The sequence below is a fragment of the Caretta caretta genome, chromosome 1, assembly GCF_965140235.1.
Source record: "Caretta caretta isolate rCarCar2 chromosome 1, rCarCar1.hap1, whole genome shotgun sequence".
NCBI classification, from domain to species: Eukaryota; Metazoa; Chordata; order Testudines; family Cheloniidae; genus Caretta; species Caretta caretta.
The window spans coordinates 297555579-297573675 of NC_134206.1; the positions used below are offsets into that span (position 1 = coordinate 297555579).

An 18097-nucleotide genomic window follows, 5' to 3' on the forward strand; every position below is an offset into this window, starting at 1 on the left:
ACTGAGAGTCTGACACCTTGCAAAGGAATATCAGCAAAAGTGTGTGTGTGTGTGTGTGTGAGGTTGTTAAAGAGCAGGAAGCAGTTGGGGAGTTAGGAAGAAAAGGATGTCTGAGGGAAAATTAAGAGTGATACAAGGAAATGCATGCAACTAGGGTACTATGGGGTGGTGAGAGGAAGCCAACTGATTGTACATATATGTACAAAAATAGGTAGGAGAGAGAGTGCCAAAGGTTTATGGATCAATCTGATCGGGAAGTTGGAGGGAGGGATAGTGAAGAAGACCTCATAAAGAGTGGATAAGCATCTAAACATTTTGAGGTTAATCCAAACAGAACAGAAGAGCACCTGTGATTTTGCTCCTCTCTAGCTGAAACCCTGGTTTAGAAAACAGTGAAAATGGGTTTGGTGGTTTCACCTTAGTCCCATATGACATTTTTCCACATCGCAAAACATTCTCACAATTTGCACATGTGGCAGTTTCTGGGCAGGGCACTTGGGGGAGTCCTCAGCTATAATAGCAGAGGTAGTAAAGGTCCAGATTGAGGTGTATGAGAAGAAGCTCCCAGAGCACAATCCATCTGCCGTTTCCTGAACTTGATCCCATAAAGACCCTCACCTTCAGCAGCATCAAATTCACACCAAATTAAAAAAACTGCTGCTCTTTGACAATAGACTATGTGCCACATTCCACTTCAAACTATGTAGTATCATGTTTTACAAATCCTTTTCTGTATAAATGCTGCATTAAAACATTCCAGTTTACAGCGTTGAATACACAACTGTGTATGCTTTGCAACACTAGAGGCACAGTTTCTTAGCTTGCACTTTTTTTTTTTTAAAAGACTCTAAAGCATATCACTGTTTTATAAGTAGGTCAGTGAAAACTCTACATATTTCTTAAACTCACATGGACTCTCCAGGTTCGGGGTAGGAATACATGGCAGTAATTACAGTGAATAAAATATTTGTTTTTCTTTAAAAATAGACTCAGTTGAGCTGCAGTAAAATGTAGTGGTTTCCTAATGCAATGTTGTCATCTGCATGCTTTTGAGCTTTTTTCAGTTCATCTTATTAGTATATCACAATTAATGAGCTTCTTTTTGCAGTGAAGTTGTTCATGAGTCTGATGCTTGTAAAATTTCTCTAACTTTAATTTTTCATGCAAACTGAGAACTTAAAACACATTTCATGATCTGTTTGTTTCTCAGTACATTCTAAAAAATTCTAGATCTAATAGTTACTGGTCAATATTTATTTTGACATTTTTTCCTTTATCCAGAAGGCCTCATAAAAAGGCAACATTAACTTACCAGAAATCTGTCCTCAATTAGTCATGTTACAGAGCACCCATTTTAGTGGAAGTTAGGCTGAATTACTCCCCTCCATCTCTGCCAACTGGAGGAGAAGAAAGTAGAAGAGCTGGATCTGTGACATGCTTCTATTAGTGCTTGTGGAAGTGCTACCATAGGAGCTCTGCAGATGTAGGCCTCTGTGGATTGCGTGGGAGCATGGCAGGGGTAATAGGTATTCTCTTCACCATCAACACTTCTGTGGTGTTCTTCTCAGTAAGGTACAGAGAGCATGTGCAAACTGTCACAGCTCACAATTTACACCATCTGGGAATCTGTCCCCTTGTATTCAACACTTTTTAAAAATTATTTTCATTTAAACATAGTAGAGCACAGTGTCCAGAGTGGGCTGTCTGTAGTTTCCAGCAGTCTGGTCTAGAGCCCACCTTCCAAGATGGATGATGACTTTTAGTCTCTGTAGCCACATCCTTACTCCACACACAGTCTTTACCCAGCTCATGGGTCCAACTGGCTCAAGATAGCACTTACTGAATCAGCATTCCCTTGAATGGCTTCTCCTCTCCTCCATGACCTCTTCTTTATGAGGACTAGGAGAGGGAGTTCTGATGGCAACAACTGGGAGGTGCACTGATATGGGACTGTAGAGCCAGTGTGAAGGCACATGGCCTCTCACTGGTGGCCCTGATCTCTTATAGATCCCTGAGTTATGCAAAGCATTATGGTCAGCATGTTACGAGTGCTGAACCCCCCTGCTCCTTCTGCAGTGGGTCAAAATATGTTTCTTTTCCCCTTCCTTAACAGAAGGAAGAGGAAACTGTGTATACGCAAACTCAGAAAGTTTCCAGTCACCTACTCTGTGGCAACCTTCATGGAGAGCATCTTAGGTACTTACACCATGTCCATTACTGTGGTATCAGAGTGCTTTCTTCATGAGAGCTATTCCAGGCTATTCTTAATGGGTTGACAATCTGGAAAGTGTTTAGCAAAGAGAAGGATTTTACATATACTTCAGTTTTAGGCATGTTGGCTTGATCAGACCTAGCAAGGTTGTGTCTACCAAAGCTGGAAATTGCATAGAATCATAGAATCATAGAATATAAGGGTTGGAAGGGACCCCAGAAGGTCATCTAGTCCAACCCCCTGCTCGAAGCAGGACCAATTCCCAGTTAAATCATCCCAGCCAGGGCTTTGTCAAGCCTGACCTTAAAAACCTCTAAGGAAGGAGATTCTACCACCTCCCTAGGTAACGCATTCCAGTGTTTCACCACCCTCTTAGTGAAAAAGTTTTTCCTAATATCTCTGACTCCCGTGCAGACATATCCTAAGAGAAGGTAAAGGGGTGACTTGATCACTGTTTATAAGTACCTGCACAAGGAAAAAATACTTGATAATGGGATCTTCAGTATAGCAGCAAACGTATACCAAGAACCAATGACTGGAAGTTAAAACTAGACAAATTCAGACTGGAAATAAAGTATGCATTTTTAACAGTGAGGGTAATTAACCATTGAAACAATTTACCAAGAGTTGTGGTTGATTCTCCATCATTGGCAATTTTTAAAATCAGTACTGGATGTTTTTCTAAAAGATAGGCTCTAGTTGAAACAGAAGTTATTTCAGGGAGGTTCTATGGCCTATGTTTTACAGGAGGGCAGACTAGATGATCACAGTGGTTTCTTCTGGCTTTAGAATCTCTGCATATTCAGAAAACCTATTTACCCAGGCTTCATGGAAAAAGAGTGGATTTCCCTTGAGGTCGGCAGTTCTCATTACTTTACTTTTTTTCACTGCTTTGGATCTGATCTCAATGGGAGTTCTGTCATTGACTTCCATGGTGACCTTTGAGCAAAAGGGAAACCCCCAGATACTCTTGGGTGCTATTTTGTGATTGATAAAAGGCTGTTTTTTTAGGCACAAAAAAAAAGTCACAAGATGACTGTAAAATACCATACACATGAATGTGACATTTGCAGCAATCATAAAATAGTGGTAAATTTCTAAGATTTGATAAACTAATATTTTGTACTTTTTTTTTCTTTCACTGACAATTTTACACAGACAAATAACTGTTCGTACCCCCACTTAGAGATGTGGCAACAAAGGTGTGGAAATGTAAATATCTTGCACAAGGGAAGTTTGTTTCAGAGCTGGAAACAAAACCTTTGTATGAGTTTAAGGTTCATCCTTCTACAGGCAATGGCCAACAAAAACCCTGTTGTCACAAGTTACAGCCCACATCACCAGACTGGTGCCTCTTCCTTGTCGTGCTGGGGATTAGCCTGAGGCTGACACCCACGTCCGTGAGCTGTGCACCAGCATTCTCTCTGCTCCTGCCTATGGCCCTTCTCTCAGCTCCCAGAACTTCAGTGTCCTCTTTGCAACTCAGTTCTCCAGCTAGGTCATCATCTGTGTTTCCCCTTGCCAGGTGGGGGGTGTATCTCTGTCCAACAGTCCAGCCACTTCCCCAGTGGCAAGTGAGGGGAGGGGGCCAGGCCCGCCCACTACTCTGGGCCCCAATCCAGGGACCCTGTGAATAGCAGCCTTCTGCTGCTTCTCTGTAACCCCTGTCAATGCTGCTATATTTCCCTGGGCCACTTCGCCCTCACCTCAAGGCACTCAGCTGCTCAGTTCCAGCAGCCAACCACTTCCTGTCCAAGGTGCTTATGGTTCTCTCTGCCCTCTAACTGACCTACTCTGCCCTGCAGGTCCCTTTTATGGGAGCTTGCCAGGCCCGGATTGGTTGCTTCCTGCAATTCCTCCATGATTGGCTGTGCTTCACGCAGATTCTTTGGGCTGTTCGGAGGACTCACCTCCATTGCTTCTTCTGGGGCAGGGCATGATTAACCCCTCTCTGGCTCTGTGGGGTAGGCACTCCAACATACCTATTTTCACGATTTTCAAAATGTCCTCTCTAAAAATCTTCCATTTTCCTACAAAAATGCCCAATAGGCAAACTTAATTTTCACCCATTCTTAAGAGTAAAAAATATTTTTGGTAGTTATTAGACAAAATAGATGTGGGCTGTCCCGTTTCTCATCTCAATTCAGTGAAATAGTGTGTGGAAGTTTTGTTGGGGGAGCATATGTAATATACTCATCTGTAATATTACACTGGCAATCCAGTTTGGATTCCAGTTTACCCCTTACACTGAAAGATCACTGCACTAGCTGATGTGCCACTTCATATGTAAGTTTTATTTAATTACTGGAGATGTCTGATTTTTATTATTATTATTTGTGCTAAAAGATCAATCTGAGACTTCCCCTGAGCCTAGAAAATGATATATTGGAATAGCACTTAGGGTTCTTACTTTAATATTTTGACACTGATTCCCAACAAGAACATGAAAATAAAGTGGTAAAGCAGCATCACTATCAAACAGTAAGTGGTACAAGGGCTTATTAAAAGATCAGCAGCCTCCGTCCAATGGGGAAATGACAGTTTGTTACTCACCAGCATTCTCACACCTCGGAGGCTTTTCAATAGGTTGTTTTAACAGGAAAGTTCCACGCAATTTTCCCTGGGAGGCATGTGGCGTATATGCCTCACCCCCTCTGTAACCTGAGGCAGAGGGATGCTGAGCCCACCGCCCACCCCCCAGTGTCCCACTGACACTGCAGCAGCCCACCTCTGAAGCAGCTTCGCTTCTCTGGAAGGGTTCCCATTAGAAATGTTCGAATGGACTTTTCTGAATCTCGCAAGCTGTCATAGGAAGGGCATGTCAGCGCCTCACCCATTCTACCTGGGCTGGGCCACTCCGGGACAGCTCCTGCCCGTCATACAAGATGAACCCGCACTTTCTTTCTCAGGGCTCCCACTCACACCCCCATGCCACCTGCTATTTCCAGAGCCCCCAGGAAGCTGAAATCCCACCCTTCCTGCAGGCAGGGCTGCCTGCCACCTTGCCCTTAGCTAGAAGCCCAGTGGGATGGGCACGGGAAAGCTGGGCCCTGCCCTACACACCATGGTCCAGGGGCTAGAGGGGCCCACACAGGCTCCCCCTTAATGAGGTGCCTGGAGATCATCCCGCTGTTCCCTATATTGTTGGGATCCCTCATCCCATATCACTTCCCCTTAGCTCCTTGGCCAGTGGGTTGCACAGTGGGGAGCTGGGGAGGGTGCTGTGGACCCCCCAATCCCTTGGCCCATTAGCCCCTAGGTGGGGTGTGTGTGCTGAGCGGTAATTGGGGCTCCCCATCCCTCTGCCCATTAGCTGCTAGGTTGGGGGGGGTATTCTGAGGGGTAACTGAGGCTCCCATCCCTCTGCCCATTAGCCCCTCTCTGATGATGGGAGCTGGGGCTCCCAGCCCTTGGACAGGGGGAATCCTGTCCTGCTAAGGGGGTGGGTGGGGCAGCTGGGAGGGCCTCCATCTAAGGCAGCACCCCGGAAGACTGGGCCTCCCGGCTGTAACCCAGCACGGTACTTGGAGGTGCTGAGACGCCGGGCGGGAGAAGCGGGAGGAGGCGGGCGTTGTTGGACAGCCCCCATTGCCTGCAGCTATTGGCCCCAGGCCGCCCCCTGCCCCACGAGTGTCCCCCCTCCGAGCTCGGGGAGGAGACTGGGGCTCCTGCGGGAGCCCGCGAGGGGGAGGCGGCGGCGCCAGCTGCTCCTGAGCCCGGGAGCTGCGCTTGGTAACGGCGGGGAGGCTTGGCGACAGAGCCCGGGGGAGCAAGGGCCACGGGAGCGTCTCATCCTCCTCCCCCGCCCCAGAGGAGCAATTTATTCTCTCGCAGCCCGCTAGGCTCTCCATTGTCTCTGCCCGGCGGCGGGACCGGGCTGCGCGCCTCACTCCGCCGGCTCGCTCCATTGGTCGGCAGCGGCTGGCTTGTGTGCTCAGGCGTCGGCACCTGGCTCGTGGGGCGCGGAGGCTCCGGGCTGGGGCGGCGGCTGCTCCGCGTTCAGGAATGATGTGCGCAGCGGGGAGGCTAAGTGGCTCGCTCGCCTCTTGGGTCCGAGCTTTCTACTGAAAGAGGAGGCGGCTCGGGTGCGCGGCTCTGAGATTTTGCTCCCCACAGCTTTCAAAGGGGGGTGGGATATGGACTGACTAGCTCTGTACCATGGAGCCCGCGAGTTGGTTAAGCACCTTCTGCTTTCTCTTCTGTCTGAGACCAGGTAAGTGGACGCCCAGAATTTTGAAAAGCAGCATGAAGAAAGCGAGAGATTGAGAGAGGAAAAACCAACCAACCTCCCCCGCCCCCCATCTCCCCAATCCCACAGCTCGCCCCAAAATCTGGGAAGAGACAGATGGAATAAGCCAGGGCGATCTCTCTCTTCACAGCAGTCTGGGAGGGGGACTCGCATGAATTTTCTGGCGGAAACTCGTGTGGCTTTTTGAGTCAAAATGGAACTTCATGGCGAGATGTATGTTAAAGTAGGTCATGCCAGTCGGGCAGAGTGCTTGTCTCTCCCGGGCGCTGCTGATGACAGGTACTAGGCTGAGAAGGAGCTAGGGGATTAGTCGACTTTGTTCTCTTTGTTGTTTCTTCACGCTGTCGAAAAGTTAAATGCTCGGCAAATGGAGTAACGAATCATTTCTGGGTCAGTTTTAGGGTTTGGTGTGGACCCCTCGCTGCAGATTGACGTGCTGTCAGAATTGCAGCTGGGAAATTCCATAGCCGGAGTGCTGCAGGTCCAAGGGCTGCACAATGGGAGCAGAGCATTTCTCTTCCAAGGTATCGAGCATCTTTCCTATACTCCAGGCTGGGGTCAACCAAGGCTATTTGAATAATTTCTGAACTTGCCGGCAAATGTGTTTGACTGAACTTTTGCATTAGCTTGATGGCTGACACTATTCCTGAGGGATGATGCACAGATGATCCATTTTTAACAGCAAGGTTGCGTCCTGCTCTTTAAGCGTCATGTTTTTTTTCCCCTCTCCCTGCCTACTTTTCTTTCACTCTCTTGCCCATTTTTTTTGATTGATGGAAACTTAATTAATGTACAGCAGGAACGATGATGGCAGATGGCTTATTTTGTGAGTTGTGGGGAGCAATGAATAATAACAACACACTCTTCTGAGCTGGAGGCAATTGATTTAGCTGGAAAACGCTAAACTAAGCTCCAGTTCTAGCTAAGAAAATACTCACTGAAAGTTTTATGTGAATAGACCAAAATGCTGAAATGAACTGTCCAGAGACTTGAGGCATGGGGCTCAAAACGTGAATATTTGCAGGGAACAAAAGAGTCCCTTCTGAACTGTAATGTTGCGCCCATTATACCAGAGAAAAAAAGAATGAATTTTGGCCATGTCTTAAAACATCTGATTATTTCTCATGCCAGCCAAAGGACAGAAGCAGTAGTCTTGTCACAGTTTGAATAAATAAATTTCAGGTCTTAATTCCAAAATAATAAAACCTTCGTATAATCTAGTTCTCATTCTTAATGAAATAATAATGATAAAAAGATCATTTGAACTCATTGGTTTGGGTTATTTTGTCTGTACCTGTTAATTTTCAAATTAAAGTTTAATTATAGTTTTAAAATGTCATGGGATTTTAAATCAAGCTGCTGACAAGAATTAAATTCTGAGGAAAAGAAATTGCAGGCTTCATTAAAAAAAAATCCTGAAAGGTGGATGTTTGAAAGTAGATCTGTCATCTGAAAGCAGCTACAATGTGCTTTTTAAATGTGGCTAAACAGGAGCAGGGAAGATGGTTCAACATATGGTGGAGTGAGAATAAAGCCCTGCATCACTCTGCAGTTTTAAAACAGAGAGGATTGATTGTTCACATCATTTGTTGGGTTAGGAGTTTTTACTCTGTTCTGAAATGATTTCTGGTGCAACAGGCAAGAGGTAGTGCTACCCAGAGAGGGCAGTTGTAATTTGAGAGAGGTATAATGTGGGAATAGAAATTCTTTGTCACTTTTGCATTAATGATCCAAAAGCAAATAGTCACTAAAGGTCCTTTTAAAGGGGAATCTCCATAGTGGTGTGTTTCCCTGCTACAGCCAGCATGTGTCACTATAATCATTAACATTGAAGCATCGGCATATGCCTTCAAAAAGGAGCCAATTGACACATGCTGTATTTAAACAGAAATGGGCTCATTATTTCAGAGCTTCGACTTCTACAAGAATGGATAATTCTTAGAATGGCAACATGTTTGTGTGGCTCTGTAGTTTGAGTTCCAAAATACTTTAAATGTATACCTAGTTGTTCCAGTGTAAGGCCCCATGCTGTTTTTATTGGGGGGTGGGAGAGGAGTCAAAACTCACATTAACTTCAATGGTAATGGGACTGGTCATTTTCAAGAATAGTCCATTTTATTGTATATTTCTCCAGTGTTGACTTAAAAATCACTGGAGGTTTTTTAACTACTGCCTTTCTCCTTGTGTAACTGCTATGTCGTTCTGGGATGCATTGCCAATCTAATCAGATACAATGCTTCTGTTAAAGGTCAAGGACCCTAAACAAATGGGACTGATAGGACCTTAAACTCTCAGGCCTTTTTTTATTGTGGTTCTTCTCCCTGGTCCCCTTATTATATCTAATAAAAATACTTTTGTCTAAAGTGGTTGCTGAGGGCACTCAGCATCTCTTGGGAAGCCTTCCTCACATTGCAGGATTGGATGCTTTTCTCCTATTGCTATATGGCTAAATGACTGATTTTCTTACAATAAAGACAGTCTTCTCTGGATGGACAGACTTGTATTTTTCTTACTTGCATTTAGGAATATAGGCATTGCCATACTGTATCAGACCAGTGCTCTATTTAATCATTTTCATTCTGGTCTTCCACAATAAAGGACCGGGCAAACGAGACCATCTTTACTTCCTGTATATTAATTTGCTGAATGCAAAATTATTGATTTTATTTTTCCTCACCCTTGCCAGGGCTGTAGCCAGAGACATAAATCCTTAGTCATATTCTGAAAGAACCAAATAACAGAAGTAGTTGAAATGAACAGACTGGAGACATCCTGGATTCTTTACTAGCTCTGTGGGATCTATCTTCCCTCTCTTCTTTTCATATAGCTTAACTACATGAGATTTTGCGATTTTTTTTTCTATCAAGAGTGTCTTTGGGCTACACCCTCAGTTGGTGTAAATCAATGTGGCTTCTATTGATTATTTGTTAATTGTGTTGCTCTTCCCATGGAAGTTCTTGGCGAAATTGAATGGGAGCAGAATCAGGCCCCTAATTCAATCCTATTCACAACAAATATTCTTGATACATCTATTTAAAAAGCATAAAAGAACTGAATGCAGAATGTATCATTATCTTTAAACATTTCAGAACAGTGGAGGCATGAACAGCTAACCGTCACAGGACAATTAAAGAAACAAAAGGGAGAAGTGAATGTAAAATAGTGGTCTCTCTCCTGCAGTCCTTATCTGGAGAAAAAGTCATTTTGATGTAAGTGGGGGTTTTGCCTGAGAAGAGACTGCAGAATTGGGTCTTGTACCATTTTGTAACACCAGATTTTTTTTTTTTGCCTAATTAGGTATTCAGATAAAATTGTCCTTTCAGAATTAATTCTCATAGGAACCTATATTCCCAGGAGATATAATTAACTAATGGGTTATGAATTTAGTTTCACTCTTTCATGGTTCCTTCAGTAGAATCTAGATTGCTTCATATGCAGTTTCAGGTTCAAAAATAATTTGACATTCCAAAGTCACAGCCACTAAGACCCTCTTATTCTGTGTCAGACTGATCCTGCACTATTAAAGTCATTGGTACTTTTGCCATTGACTTCAAAAGGATCAAGATCAAGCACTATGTAGCTACAAGGGTTTCCATCACTGCAGAGATGTAATTGCACCATAACTGTAAGTACTTCAGTGTTGCTGATGGGAGAACACATTTTTAAATAGAAAATGGGGGGAAGTCTTCTTCTAAAAAGGATGATGTTGCTAAATATGGATATATACCAGTCACCAAGCAACCACAAACACAAGTATGGCAAGAACTCTTTTAGAGGAACTGTCCGAATCTTGTAAACCTCGGGATTTCATAGGATTGACTTGAAAGGCCCACAACCAAAACACCAACTGGAAATCAGTATTTGCTGGTTATGCATGACACCTCGAAGTATATGGTGGTGCTAGGGTGACCAGATGTTCCGATTTTACAGGGACAGTCCCGATTTTTGGGTCTTTTTCTAATATAGGCTCCTATTACCCCCCCACCCCCATCCCGATTTTTCACACTTGCTGTCTGGTTACCCTAGGTGGTGCAGTCACTGAAGGATAAAAGGACTGAGATAATTACGGCTGCACTGAGGAAACATGTAGTATTGCAGTTCAGCCCACCAAGTTGCACCTGGTATAAAGGAGTCACCCTGAGGTTGGGAATTAACAGCTCATACCTTTAAGGAAACTCCACTGTCTGTTTTCACAATTGTAACCACAGGGATGTGCTGGCTACCGCTTCCTGCAGCTCCCATTGGCTGGGAATGGGGAACTGTGGCCACTGGGAGGTGTGGGGAGCTGGGTCTGCGGACGGTAAATGTAAACAAAATGTCTCACGGCCCGCCTTTGGATTACCCTGATGGGACCGCGTGCCGAAGGTTGCTGACACCTGTGCTAAACTAAGGGACCATTCAAGGTGAAGTCGCCTGTTAACACCCCTGTAGTCATGGGACAAAAAGGGGGGTTAGTGAGTTACAGATTGTTGTAATAAACCATAAATCCAATGCCTTTATAAAGACCATGATTTTTAGTGTCTAGTTAAGGTATGAATTTTAAGCTCCCAGGCTCCTTTTTTGAAAGTGTTATGCAGGTTTCCTTTGAGAATGAGGGCTGATAGATCAGATATAGAGTGATCACTTTGTGAAAAGTGTTCACCCACAAGTGATAGGGTGTTTTTTTTCTTTTATCATATTCCTGAGTGAGTTAATTCAAGAGCTTAGTGATTGGTTTCACCCACATAGTTGTTGTGGCATTTAGTGCACAAGTGTTTGCATGACAGTGTATACGATCCGTGATCCACACTAGGAATCTGCTGGTAAAAGGCTTTGACATCACCAACTAAAACACTAAGTACTATGCTGTTTTCTTATCAGTGCACTTGATCACAGTGATCATTAGCTCAAAGTCTATCAAGTACTTGCAGATTCCAGTCTCATCTGCATGACCAGTAAATTGCTTCTCAGGCAAAAGTGCTTTTGCCATGTTGAAGTATCAGTTGTAATACTTGCTTATAGCAACCAAAGGACTTATTTGGACACTGCAAGGAACAACTCTGGTACCCCAGGCAGGACTATATACAGACTGTGTTTCTCAGGAGTATGAAAAATCCACACCCTTGAGCTACATAATGACAGGTTTCAGAGTAGCAGCCATGTTAGTCTGTATTCACAAAAAGGAGTACTAGTGGCACCTTAGAGACTAACCGATTTATTTGAGCATAAGCTTTCGTGAGCTATAGCGCCGATGAAGTGAGCTGTAGCTCATGAAAGCTTATGCTTAAATAAATTGGTTAGTCTCTAAGGTGCCGCAAGTACTCCTTTTCTTTTTATGACTGCAAGAGTATTTGTTGCATTTTGAACTGCCCTTCTTTATTTCAGGAGTTTCATGGACAACTACAGCATTAGAGACTAATGAAAAGTTTGAACATTATAGGTTTGATCATGCCAAATGCTGATCTTGTCAGAGTCCAGTAAAATATTTACACACGTATATAATCCCATTTAAATAAATTGTTTAACTGCTAATAGAAAATTGTGTTCTCAGATTTTAGCACCAAAATAAGGACAGTAAGTGTAACTTAGTTTCTTTAAACCACTACTGTGAGTAATACTTTTGTATCATTCTGTCTCTGAAGTTAAGGCTCTGTATCTTTTATACTCTGTTGGTGTCCAAAAGCCCCAGTCCCTTTGCTCTGGGTGCTGCACAAACACAAATGATCAGACAGTCCATCATGAACTCCTCTTGCATCAAGTTACAGGAGACGTAGAGTGGGTGAACAGATCATTCTACAGCATGTAAAAATAGGCATATAAAAAAGAGTATCAAGGAATGGTGCTGCATGATGTTTGTGTTATTATTGGATGGAAGTCTAAGGAAAGTATATATCCATCAAAGGAAAGAGAAAATAAGAGGACTGACAGAAAAGTGCAGTCAGACAGTTAATAAATACTGGAATATTTTTGGCTGTAGTGACTTTACATAAGATAAATGTAAAAAGAATATGAAAGAGTAGAGACTTGTCTATGCTACAGGGGAATTTTGTTCTAAGCTACGCAATTTGAGTTACATGAGTAGCGTAACTCAAATTGACGTAGCTTAGATCTACTTACCGCGGGGTCCAAACTATGTGATGTCGACAGGAGACGCTCTCCCGTTGACTCCCCCTACTTTTCTTGATCTGGTGGAGTACAGGAGTCGATGGGAGAGCAATCTGCAATTGATTTAGTGCGTCTTCACTGGACCCACTAAATCGACTGCCGATGCATTGATCGCCGCACATTGATTCCCCGGTAAGTGTAGACAAGCCCTAAGAAATCTTATGATTGGAATGCTGGATTTTGGAGCTCGTTCAGAAAAGCAACTAGTTTCTTCAGTTGAAATATTTAGCATTTAAGTGTTTATAGACAAAGCCCAGATATAGCTGATGAGCAGAAATGGTCCTGGTGGCAGTATATGGTAGGTTCCAATGAAGAATGATATGTGGTATAAAACACAAAAGAGCAGATTTAATCTGTCAGTATGAATTATTAAATGACTTTAGTACTACTGGCTTTTGAATTGGCACAAACTACTGCCAAAAAATAAAACTAAAATAGACCAGTTTGTACAATGGTTCATCATGACTATATGGACAGCTAGCTCAGTATATATAAAGGTTAGCAGTACACTGTTGCAGTTTATATGCACTTATTATGTGTCCCTGGGTTTCCTGTCAGAAGGAGCATTCATTGTGTTTTGGTCTGTAATTATAGCTCCTCTCAGTGCCAAATAAATGAGTTAGAAAAAAACTTTAGAACTTTTTAAAATGAAATAAGCTTTCATGTATCTGGAATAGGTTTCATGAAAATTTGATTCTGGCTTTGCACTTCACAAGGTTGTACTTGCAGTGTCATTCCCTTTCTAGTTTTGGAGAGATAGTGGTTTGTCTCTATGGAAGTAGCAGGTGTTTGGCTCTCCCTGGAGGCTAGGGCTGTAAGCGTGATGGCTATGTGCCTTTGTACTAACTCCTGGCTCTCCCTGGGCCCTTCCAGTTCCTTAACAGCATGGTTCCTGCAGGAAAACACTGTATGTGGGAGGAAAGGTAGGGTTCATGCAGCGTAGGGGGAGAAAGCAGATAAGTCTATGCTGACATGGACACAATAGTTTACCTGCCAAAATCTTGTGCGATTAGGGTGGGCTGGGGAGATATGATGCCAAAGAGAGTAGCTATCCCTTTGTGGTTTCCACAGCTTTGAGGAAGGGGGAGATGATGCAGTAGGACTGGCACTTCGCTCTTTTTTTACCTCTGCCTGTATTCAATGGAGTTCATTTCCAATGTCTGTGGAGAGGGTGGGGATAGGATGGTCAATGTAGCTTAGAATCTGGTAATTAATTCAATTTCAGTTACTTCTCCTACCCCTGCTGTTTAATTGTATACCTATAGGTAACAGGCATTGTTGAATTCTAGGAATACTTACAATACAAAAGTGAGGGTGCCGTAGTACTATATCGGTTCACGTAATAATCATTTGGGGTATGATTCTGCCAGAATGAGTAATACCTAATTCTGCAAGTAATCCTATTGATTTTAATAGTACTACTCATGGAGAAAGGTACTGTTCACATAAGAATGTGAGAATGGGACCCTTCTAATTTTAAGAATATGAGCAGAAATCTGTGGGACTCAGGTTACAATCTGGGCAAACCTTCTTTTGTCTAAGAACTGCTTTTTCCATAGCAATTCTGTTAGCTGGTTTAATGCAAATAATTACACACCATTTACACAATAACTGTTGGCTAAAGCTATTCACTTATAGCTATAAAATAATCATAATTGCTATTGTACATCACTTTCCTGTTCTTGAAGAAGGCCCACATGCCAACTTAATAGAATCTCAAGAAGAAAATTCCTAACTTGGCTGATTGTATCTCTAAACACATAGGGCTCAATTCAGTATATTTGTGTGAAAACCAGAGAGAGATTAATATGGCGCATAGCTCCAAAGTATGCACTGTAGGAAAATACGTGCACTCAGTACCAGTATATTCGAATGGGAGTGTAAATTCTTGCTTAAATTGATGAGGGAGACTATTGAGTAAGTCAGAAGAATGAAGGCCAGCAAGTGGAATGGGCATCTGTCTGCATGTGACAGGACACCTAGGCAGCTGGTCAGTAGCAGATAAGCATAGATGGCAGTCACCAAACAACCTCTGTTGAAAGTATAGCAGGACACAATGGACTCTGTTGAAGTAAAATATCTTATGTTTTACATATGGTATAGTGCATAGCATTTTGATCCACTATGTAGAATGAGATATAGGGGATAGGGACTTCTGTACATCTGGTACCCGTTAAATGTGTTGCCCCCACGTTGCTGCTCAATACTCCCAGAGCAAAGAGATGGCATCCTGTGGGTGAGGTGTTGCTACTCTGTATGTAATTGTTTTTCTGTAATCTGTCTCTGATGGGACACGTGGTCACCAGAGAACAGCTATGACCAGCTACATAAGGGTTTTTTGGGGGTTTTCACAGCAATGGTCTTAGAACATAGGAATTTCCTGCACAGTACCTGATACTCTGGGTCAGTGCCTGAATGTATTTTTCTTCCCCTTACCCACACCCAACTCCAGTGTCTGCTGTGTGTGAAAGCACAGGTATGATATAAGGAACAGGGTGCCTGAACGTTCCTGTGGTCCAGTCCTGCCTACCCACTTTTAACTCATATTGTCCAGAGCCCATAGAAGTGGGATGGAAAGGTAGCTGTAGAACTGCTTGCTGAATATAGAGTCTGTCACAGTTTCAGGCTGACTGCACTTATAATCCTCCTTTATGGTCTACTTTAGGAGTGTCCATTCAGGTCTCAGACCTCCAGCCCGCACCTATCTCTGGGCAGGGACCCATATCCCACTCCCTTCTGAGCAGGGGTTTTAAGGTTGCACAGCCCCTTGTCTTACTTTGTGCTATCCCCAGCAAGCCAGTCTGCCTTATGGCCAGCACCTGGGCTTTGCTTTCTCTCTGAGGGCTATGATAGATGTGATTTACCAGTAATCCAAACAGCTCTTTCTTAAGCAAGCACATTTATTCAAAGAAGGAAGAAGAAGTGGGACCGCTAAACACTGAGAATGGAGTGGAGGTCAAAGATAATCTAGGCATGGCCCAATATCTAAACAAATACTTTGCCTCAGCCTTTAATAAGGCTAAAGAGGATCTTAGGGATAATGGTAGCATGACAAATGGGAATGAGGATATGGAGGTAGATATTACCATATCTGAGGTAGAAGTGAAACTCGAACAGCTTAATGGGACTAAATCGGGTGGCCTAGATAATCTTCATCCAAGAAAATTAAAGGAATTGGCACATGAAATTGCAAGCCCATTAGCAAGAATTTTTAATGAATCTGTAAACTCAGGGGTTGTACCGTATGATTGGAGAATTGATAACATAGTTCCTATTTTTAAGAAAGGAAAAAAAAGTGATCCGGGTAACTACAGGCCTGTTAGTTTGACATCTGTAGTATGCAAGGTCTTGGAAAAACTTTTGAAGGAGAAAGTAGTTAAGGACATTGAGGTCAATGGTAAATGAGACAAAATACAACATGGTTTTACAAAAGGCAGATCGTGCCAAACCAACCTGATCTCCTTCCTTCAGAAAGTAACAGATTTTTTAGACAAAGGAAATGCAGTGGATCTAATTTACCTCGATTTCAGTAAGGCGTTTGATACTGTGCCACATAGGGAATTATTAGTTAAATTGGAAAAGATGGGGATCAATATGAAAATTGAAAGGTGGATACGGAATTGGTTAACAGGGAGACTACAGAGGGTCCTACTGAAAGGTGAACTGTCAGGCTGGAGGGAGGTTACCAGTGGAGTTCCTCAGGGATCAGTTTTGGGACCAATCTTATTTAATCTTTTTATTACTGACCTCAGCACAAAAAGTGGGCGTGTGCTAATAAAGTTTGCGGATGATACAAAGCTGGGAGGTATTGTCAATTTAGAGAAGGACCGGGAAATCATACAGGAAGATTTGGATGACCTTGTAAACTGGAGTAATAGTAATAGGATGAAATTTAATAATGAGAAGTGTAAGGTTATGCATTTAGGGATTAATAACAAGAATTTTAGTTATAAGCTGGGGACGCATCAATCAGAAGTAACGGAGGAGGAGAAGGACCTTGGAATATTGGTTGATCAGAGGATGACTATGAGCCACCAATGTGATATGGCTGTGAAAAAAGCTAATGCGGTCTTGGGATGCATCAGGCGATGTATTTCCAGTAGAAATCAGGAGGTTTTAGTTCCGTTATACAAGGCACTGGTGAGACCTCACCTGGAATACTGTGTGCAGTTCTGGTCTCCCATGTTTAAGAAGGATGAATTCAAACTGGAACAGGTACAGAGAAGGGCTACTAGGATGATCCGAGGAATGGAAAACCTGTCTTATGAAAGGAGACTCAAGGAGCTTGGCTTGTTTAGCCTAACTAAAAGAAGGTTGAGGGGAGATATGATTGCTCTCTATAAATATATCAGAGGGATAAATACCGGAGAGGGAGAGGAATTATTTAAGCTCAGTATCAATGTGGACACAAGAACAAATGGATATAAGCTGGTCACTGGGAAGTTTAGACTTGAAATTAGATGAAGGTTTCTAACCATCAGAGGAGTGAAGTTTTGGAATAGCCTTCCAAGGGAAGCAGTGGGGGCAAAAGACCTATCTGGCTTTAGATTAAACTCGATAAGTTTATGGAGGAGATGGTATGATGGGATAACATGATTTTGGTAATTAATTGATCTTTAAATATTCATGGTAAATAGATCCAATGGCCTGTGATGGGATGTTAGATGGGGTAGGATCTGAGTTACTACAGAAAATTCTTTCCTGGGTATCTGGTTGGTGAATCTTGCCCATATGCTCAGGGTTTAGCTGATCGCCACATTTAGGGTCGGGAAGGACTTTTCCTTCAGGGAAGATTGGAAGAGGGCCGTGGAGGATTTTCGCCTTCCTCTGTAGCATGGGGCACGGGTCACTTGCTGGAGGATTCTCTGGTCCTTGAAGTCTTTAAGCCATGATTTGTGGACTTCAATAGCTCAGACATAGGTGAGAGGTTTTTCGCAGGAGTGGGTGGGTGAGATTCTGTGGCCTGCGTTGTGCAGGAGGTCGGACTAGATGATCATAATGGTCCCTTCTGACCTCAGTATCTATGAATCTATTCATAGGGAAAAAGCAACAAGACAAAACATTAAAAAACCCAATAAACTAATTTAAATGCACACTAAACATACCAGGAGTCACCCATCAATCTTACGGGGCCCTGGTATCCCAAAGTCCTTCCAGTTCTTCAGCAGGATTTAAGCCCCTTTGAACAAAAGGTCATGTCCATTTGCTGGCTTAGAAAGAAAGCCCTGTGCCAGTTCAAGCTCAGCTTTTTATATCAAAATCCCTTTCTTTGTGTGAGTCTATGGAATACCCAGTTTGAACCAGTATATGCAAACCTCTTCAGTGTTTCATTAGCAAAGAGTGAAGCTGAATGCAGGTTAAGTTGAACAAGTAGAACTTTGATGTGGACACAGTGGAAAAATGAGGACAGATTCATGCACAGAATTAAGCGGCAGGCCACAACTTTCTGGTAAATCTGAACTCAGAGGAGGGGTGCTACCCACCCATCACAC

General features: G+C 43.1%; 1 protein-coding gene across 2 annotated transcripts in view; it reads left to right on the forward strand.

The window, feature by feature from the left end:
- The first annotated feature begins 5880 nt into the window (after positions 1-5880).
- NELL2 (neural EGFL like 2) overlaps positions 5881-18097 on the forward strand; it is a 244713-nt gene continuing 232496 nt past the window's right edge. The window contains exons 1-2 of one of the 2 annotated variants that reach the window (XM_048835991.2): positions 5881-6425; positions 6857-6985. In XM_048835991.2, the coding sequence (XP_048691948.1) occupies positions 6371-6425; positions 6857-6985 (184 nt within the window). In that variant the 5' untranslated portion in view covers positions 5881-6370. Of the gene's footprint in view, positions 6426-6676; positions 6741-6856; positions 6986-18097 lie in introns of those variants that run through there. The other variant, XM_048835992.1, reaches the window with a different exon arrangement.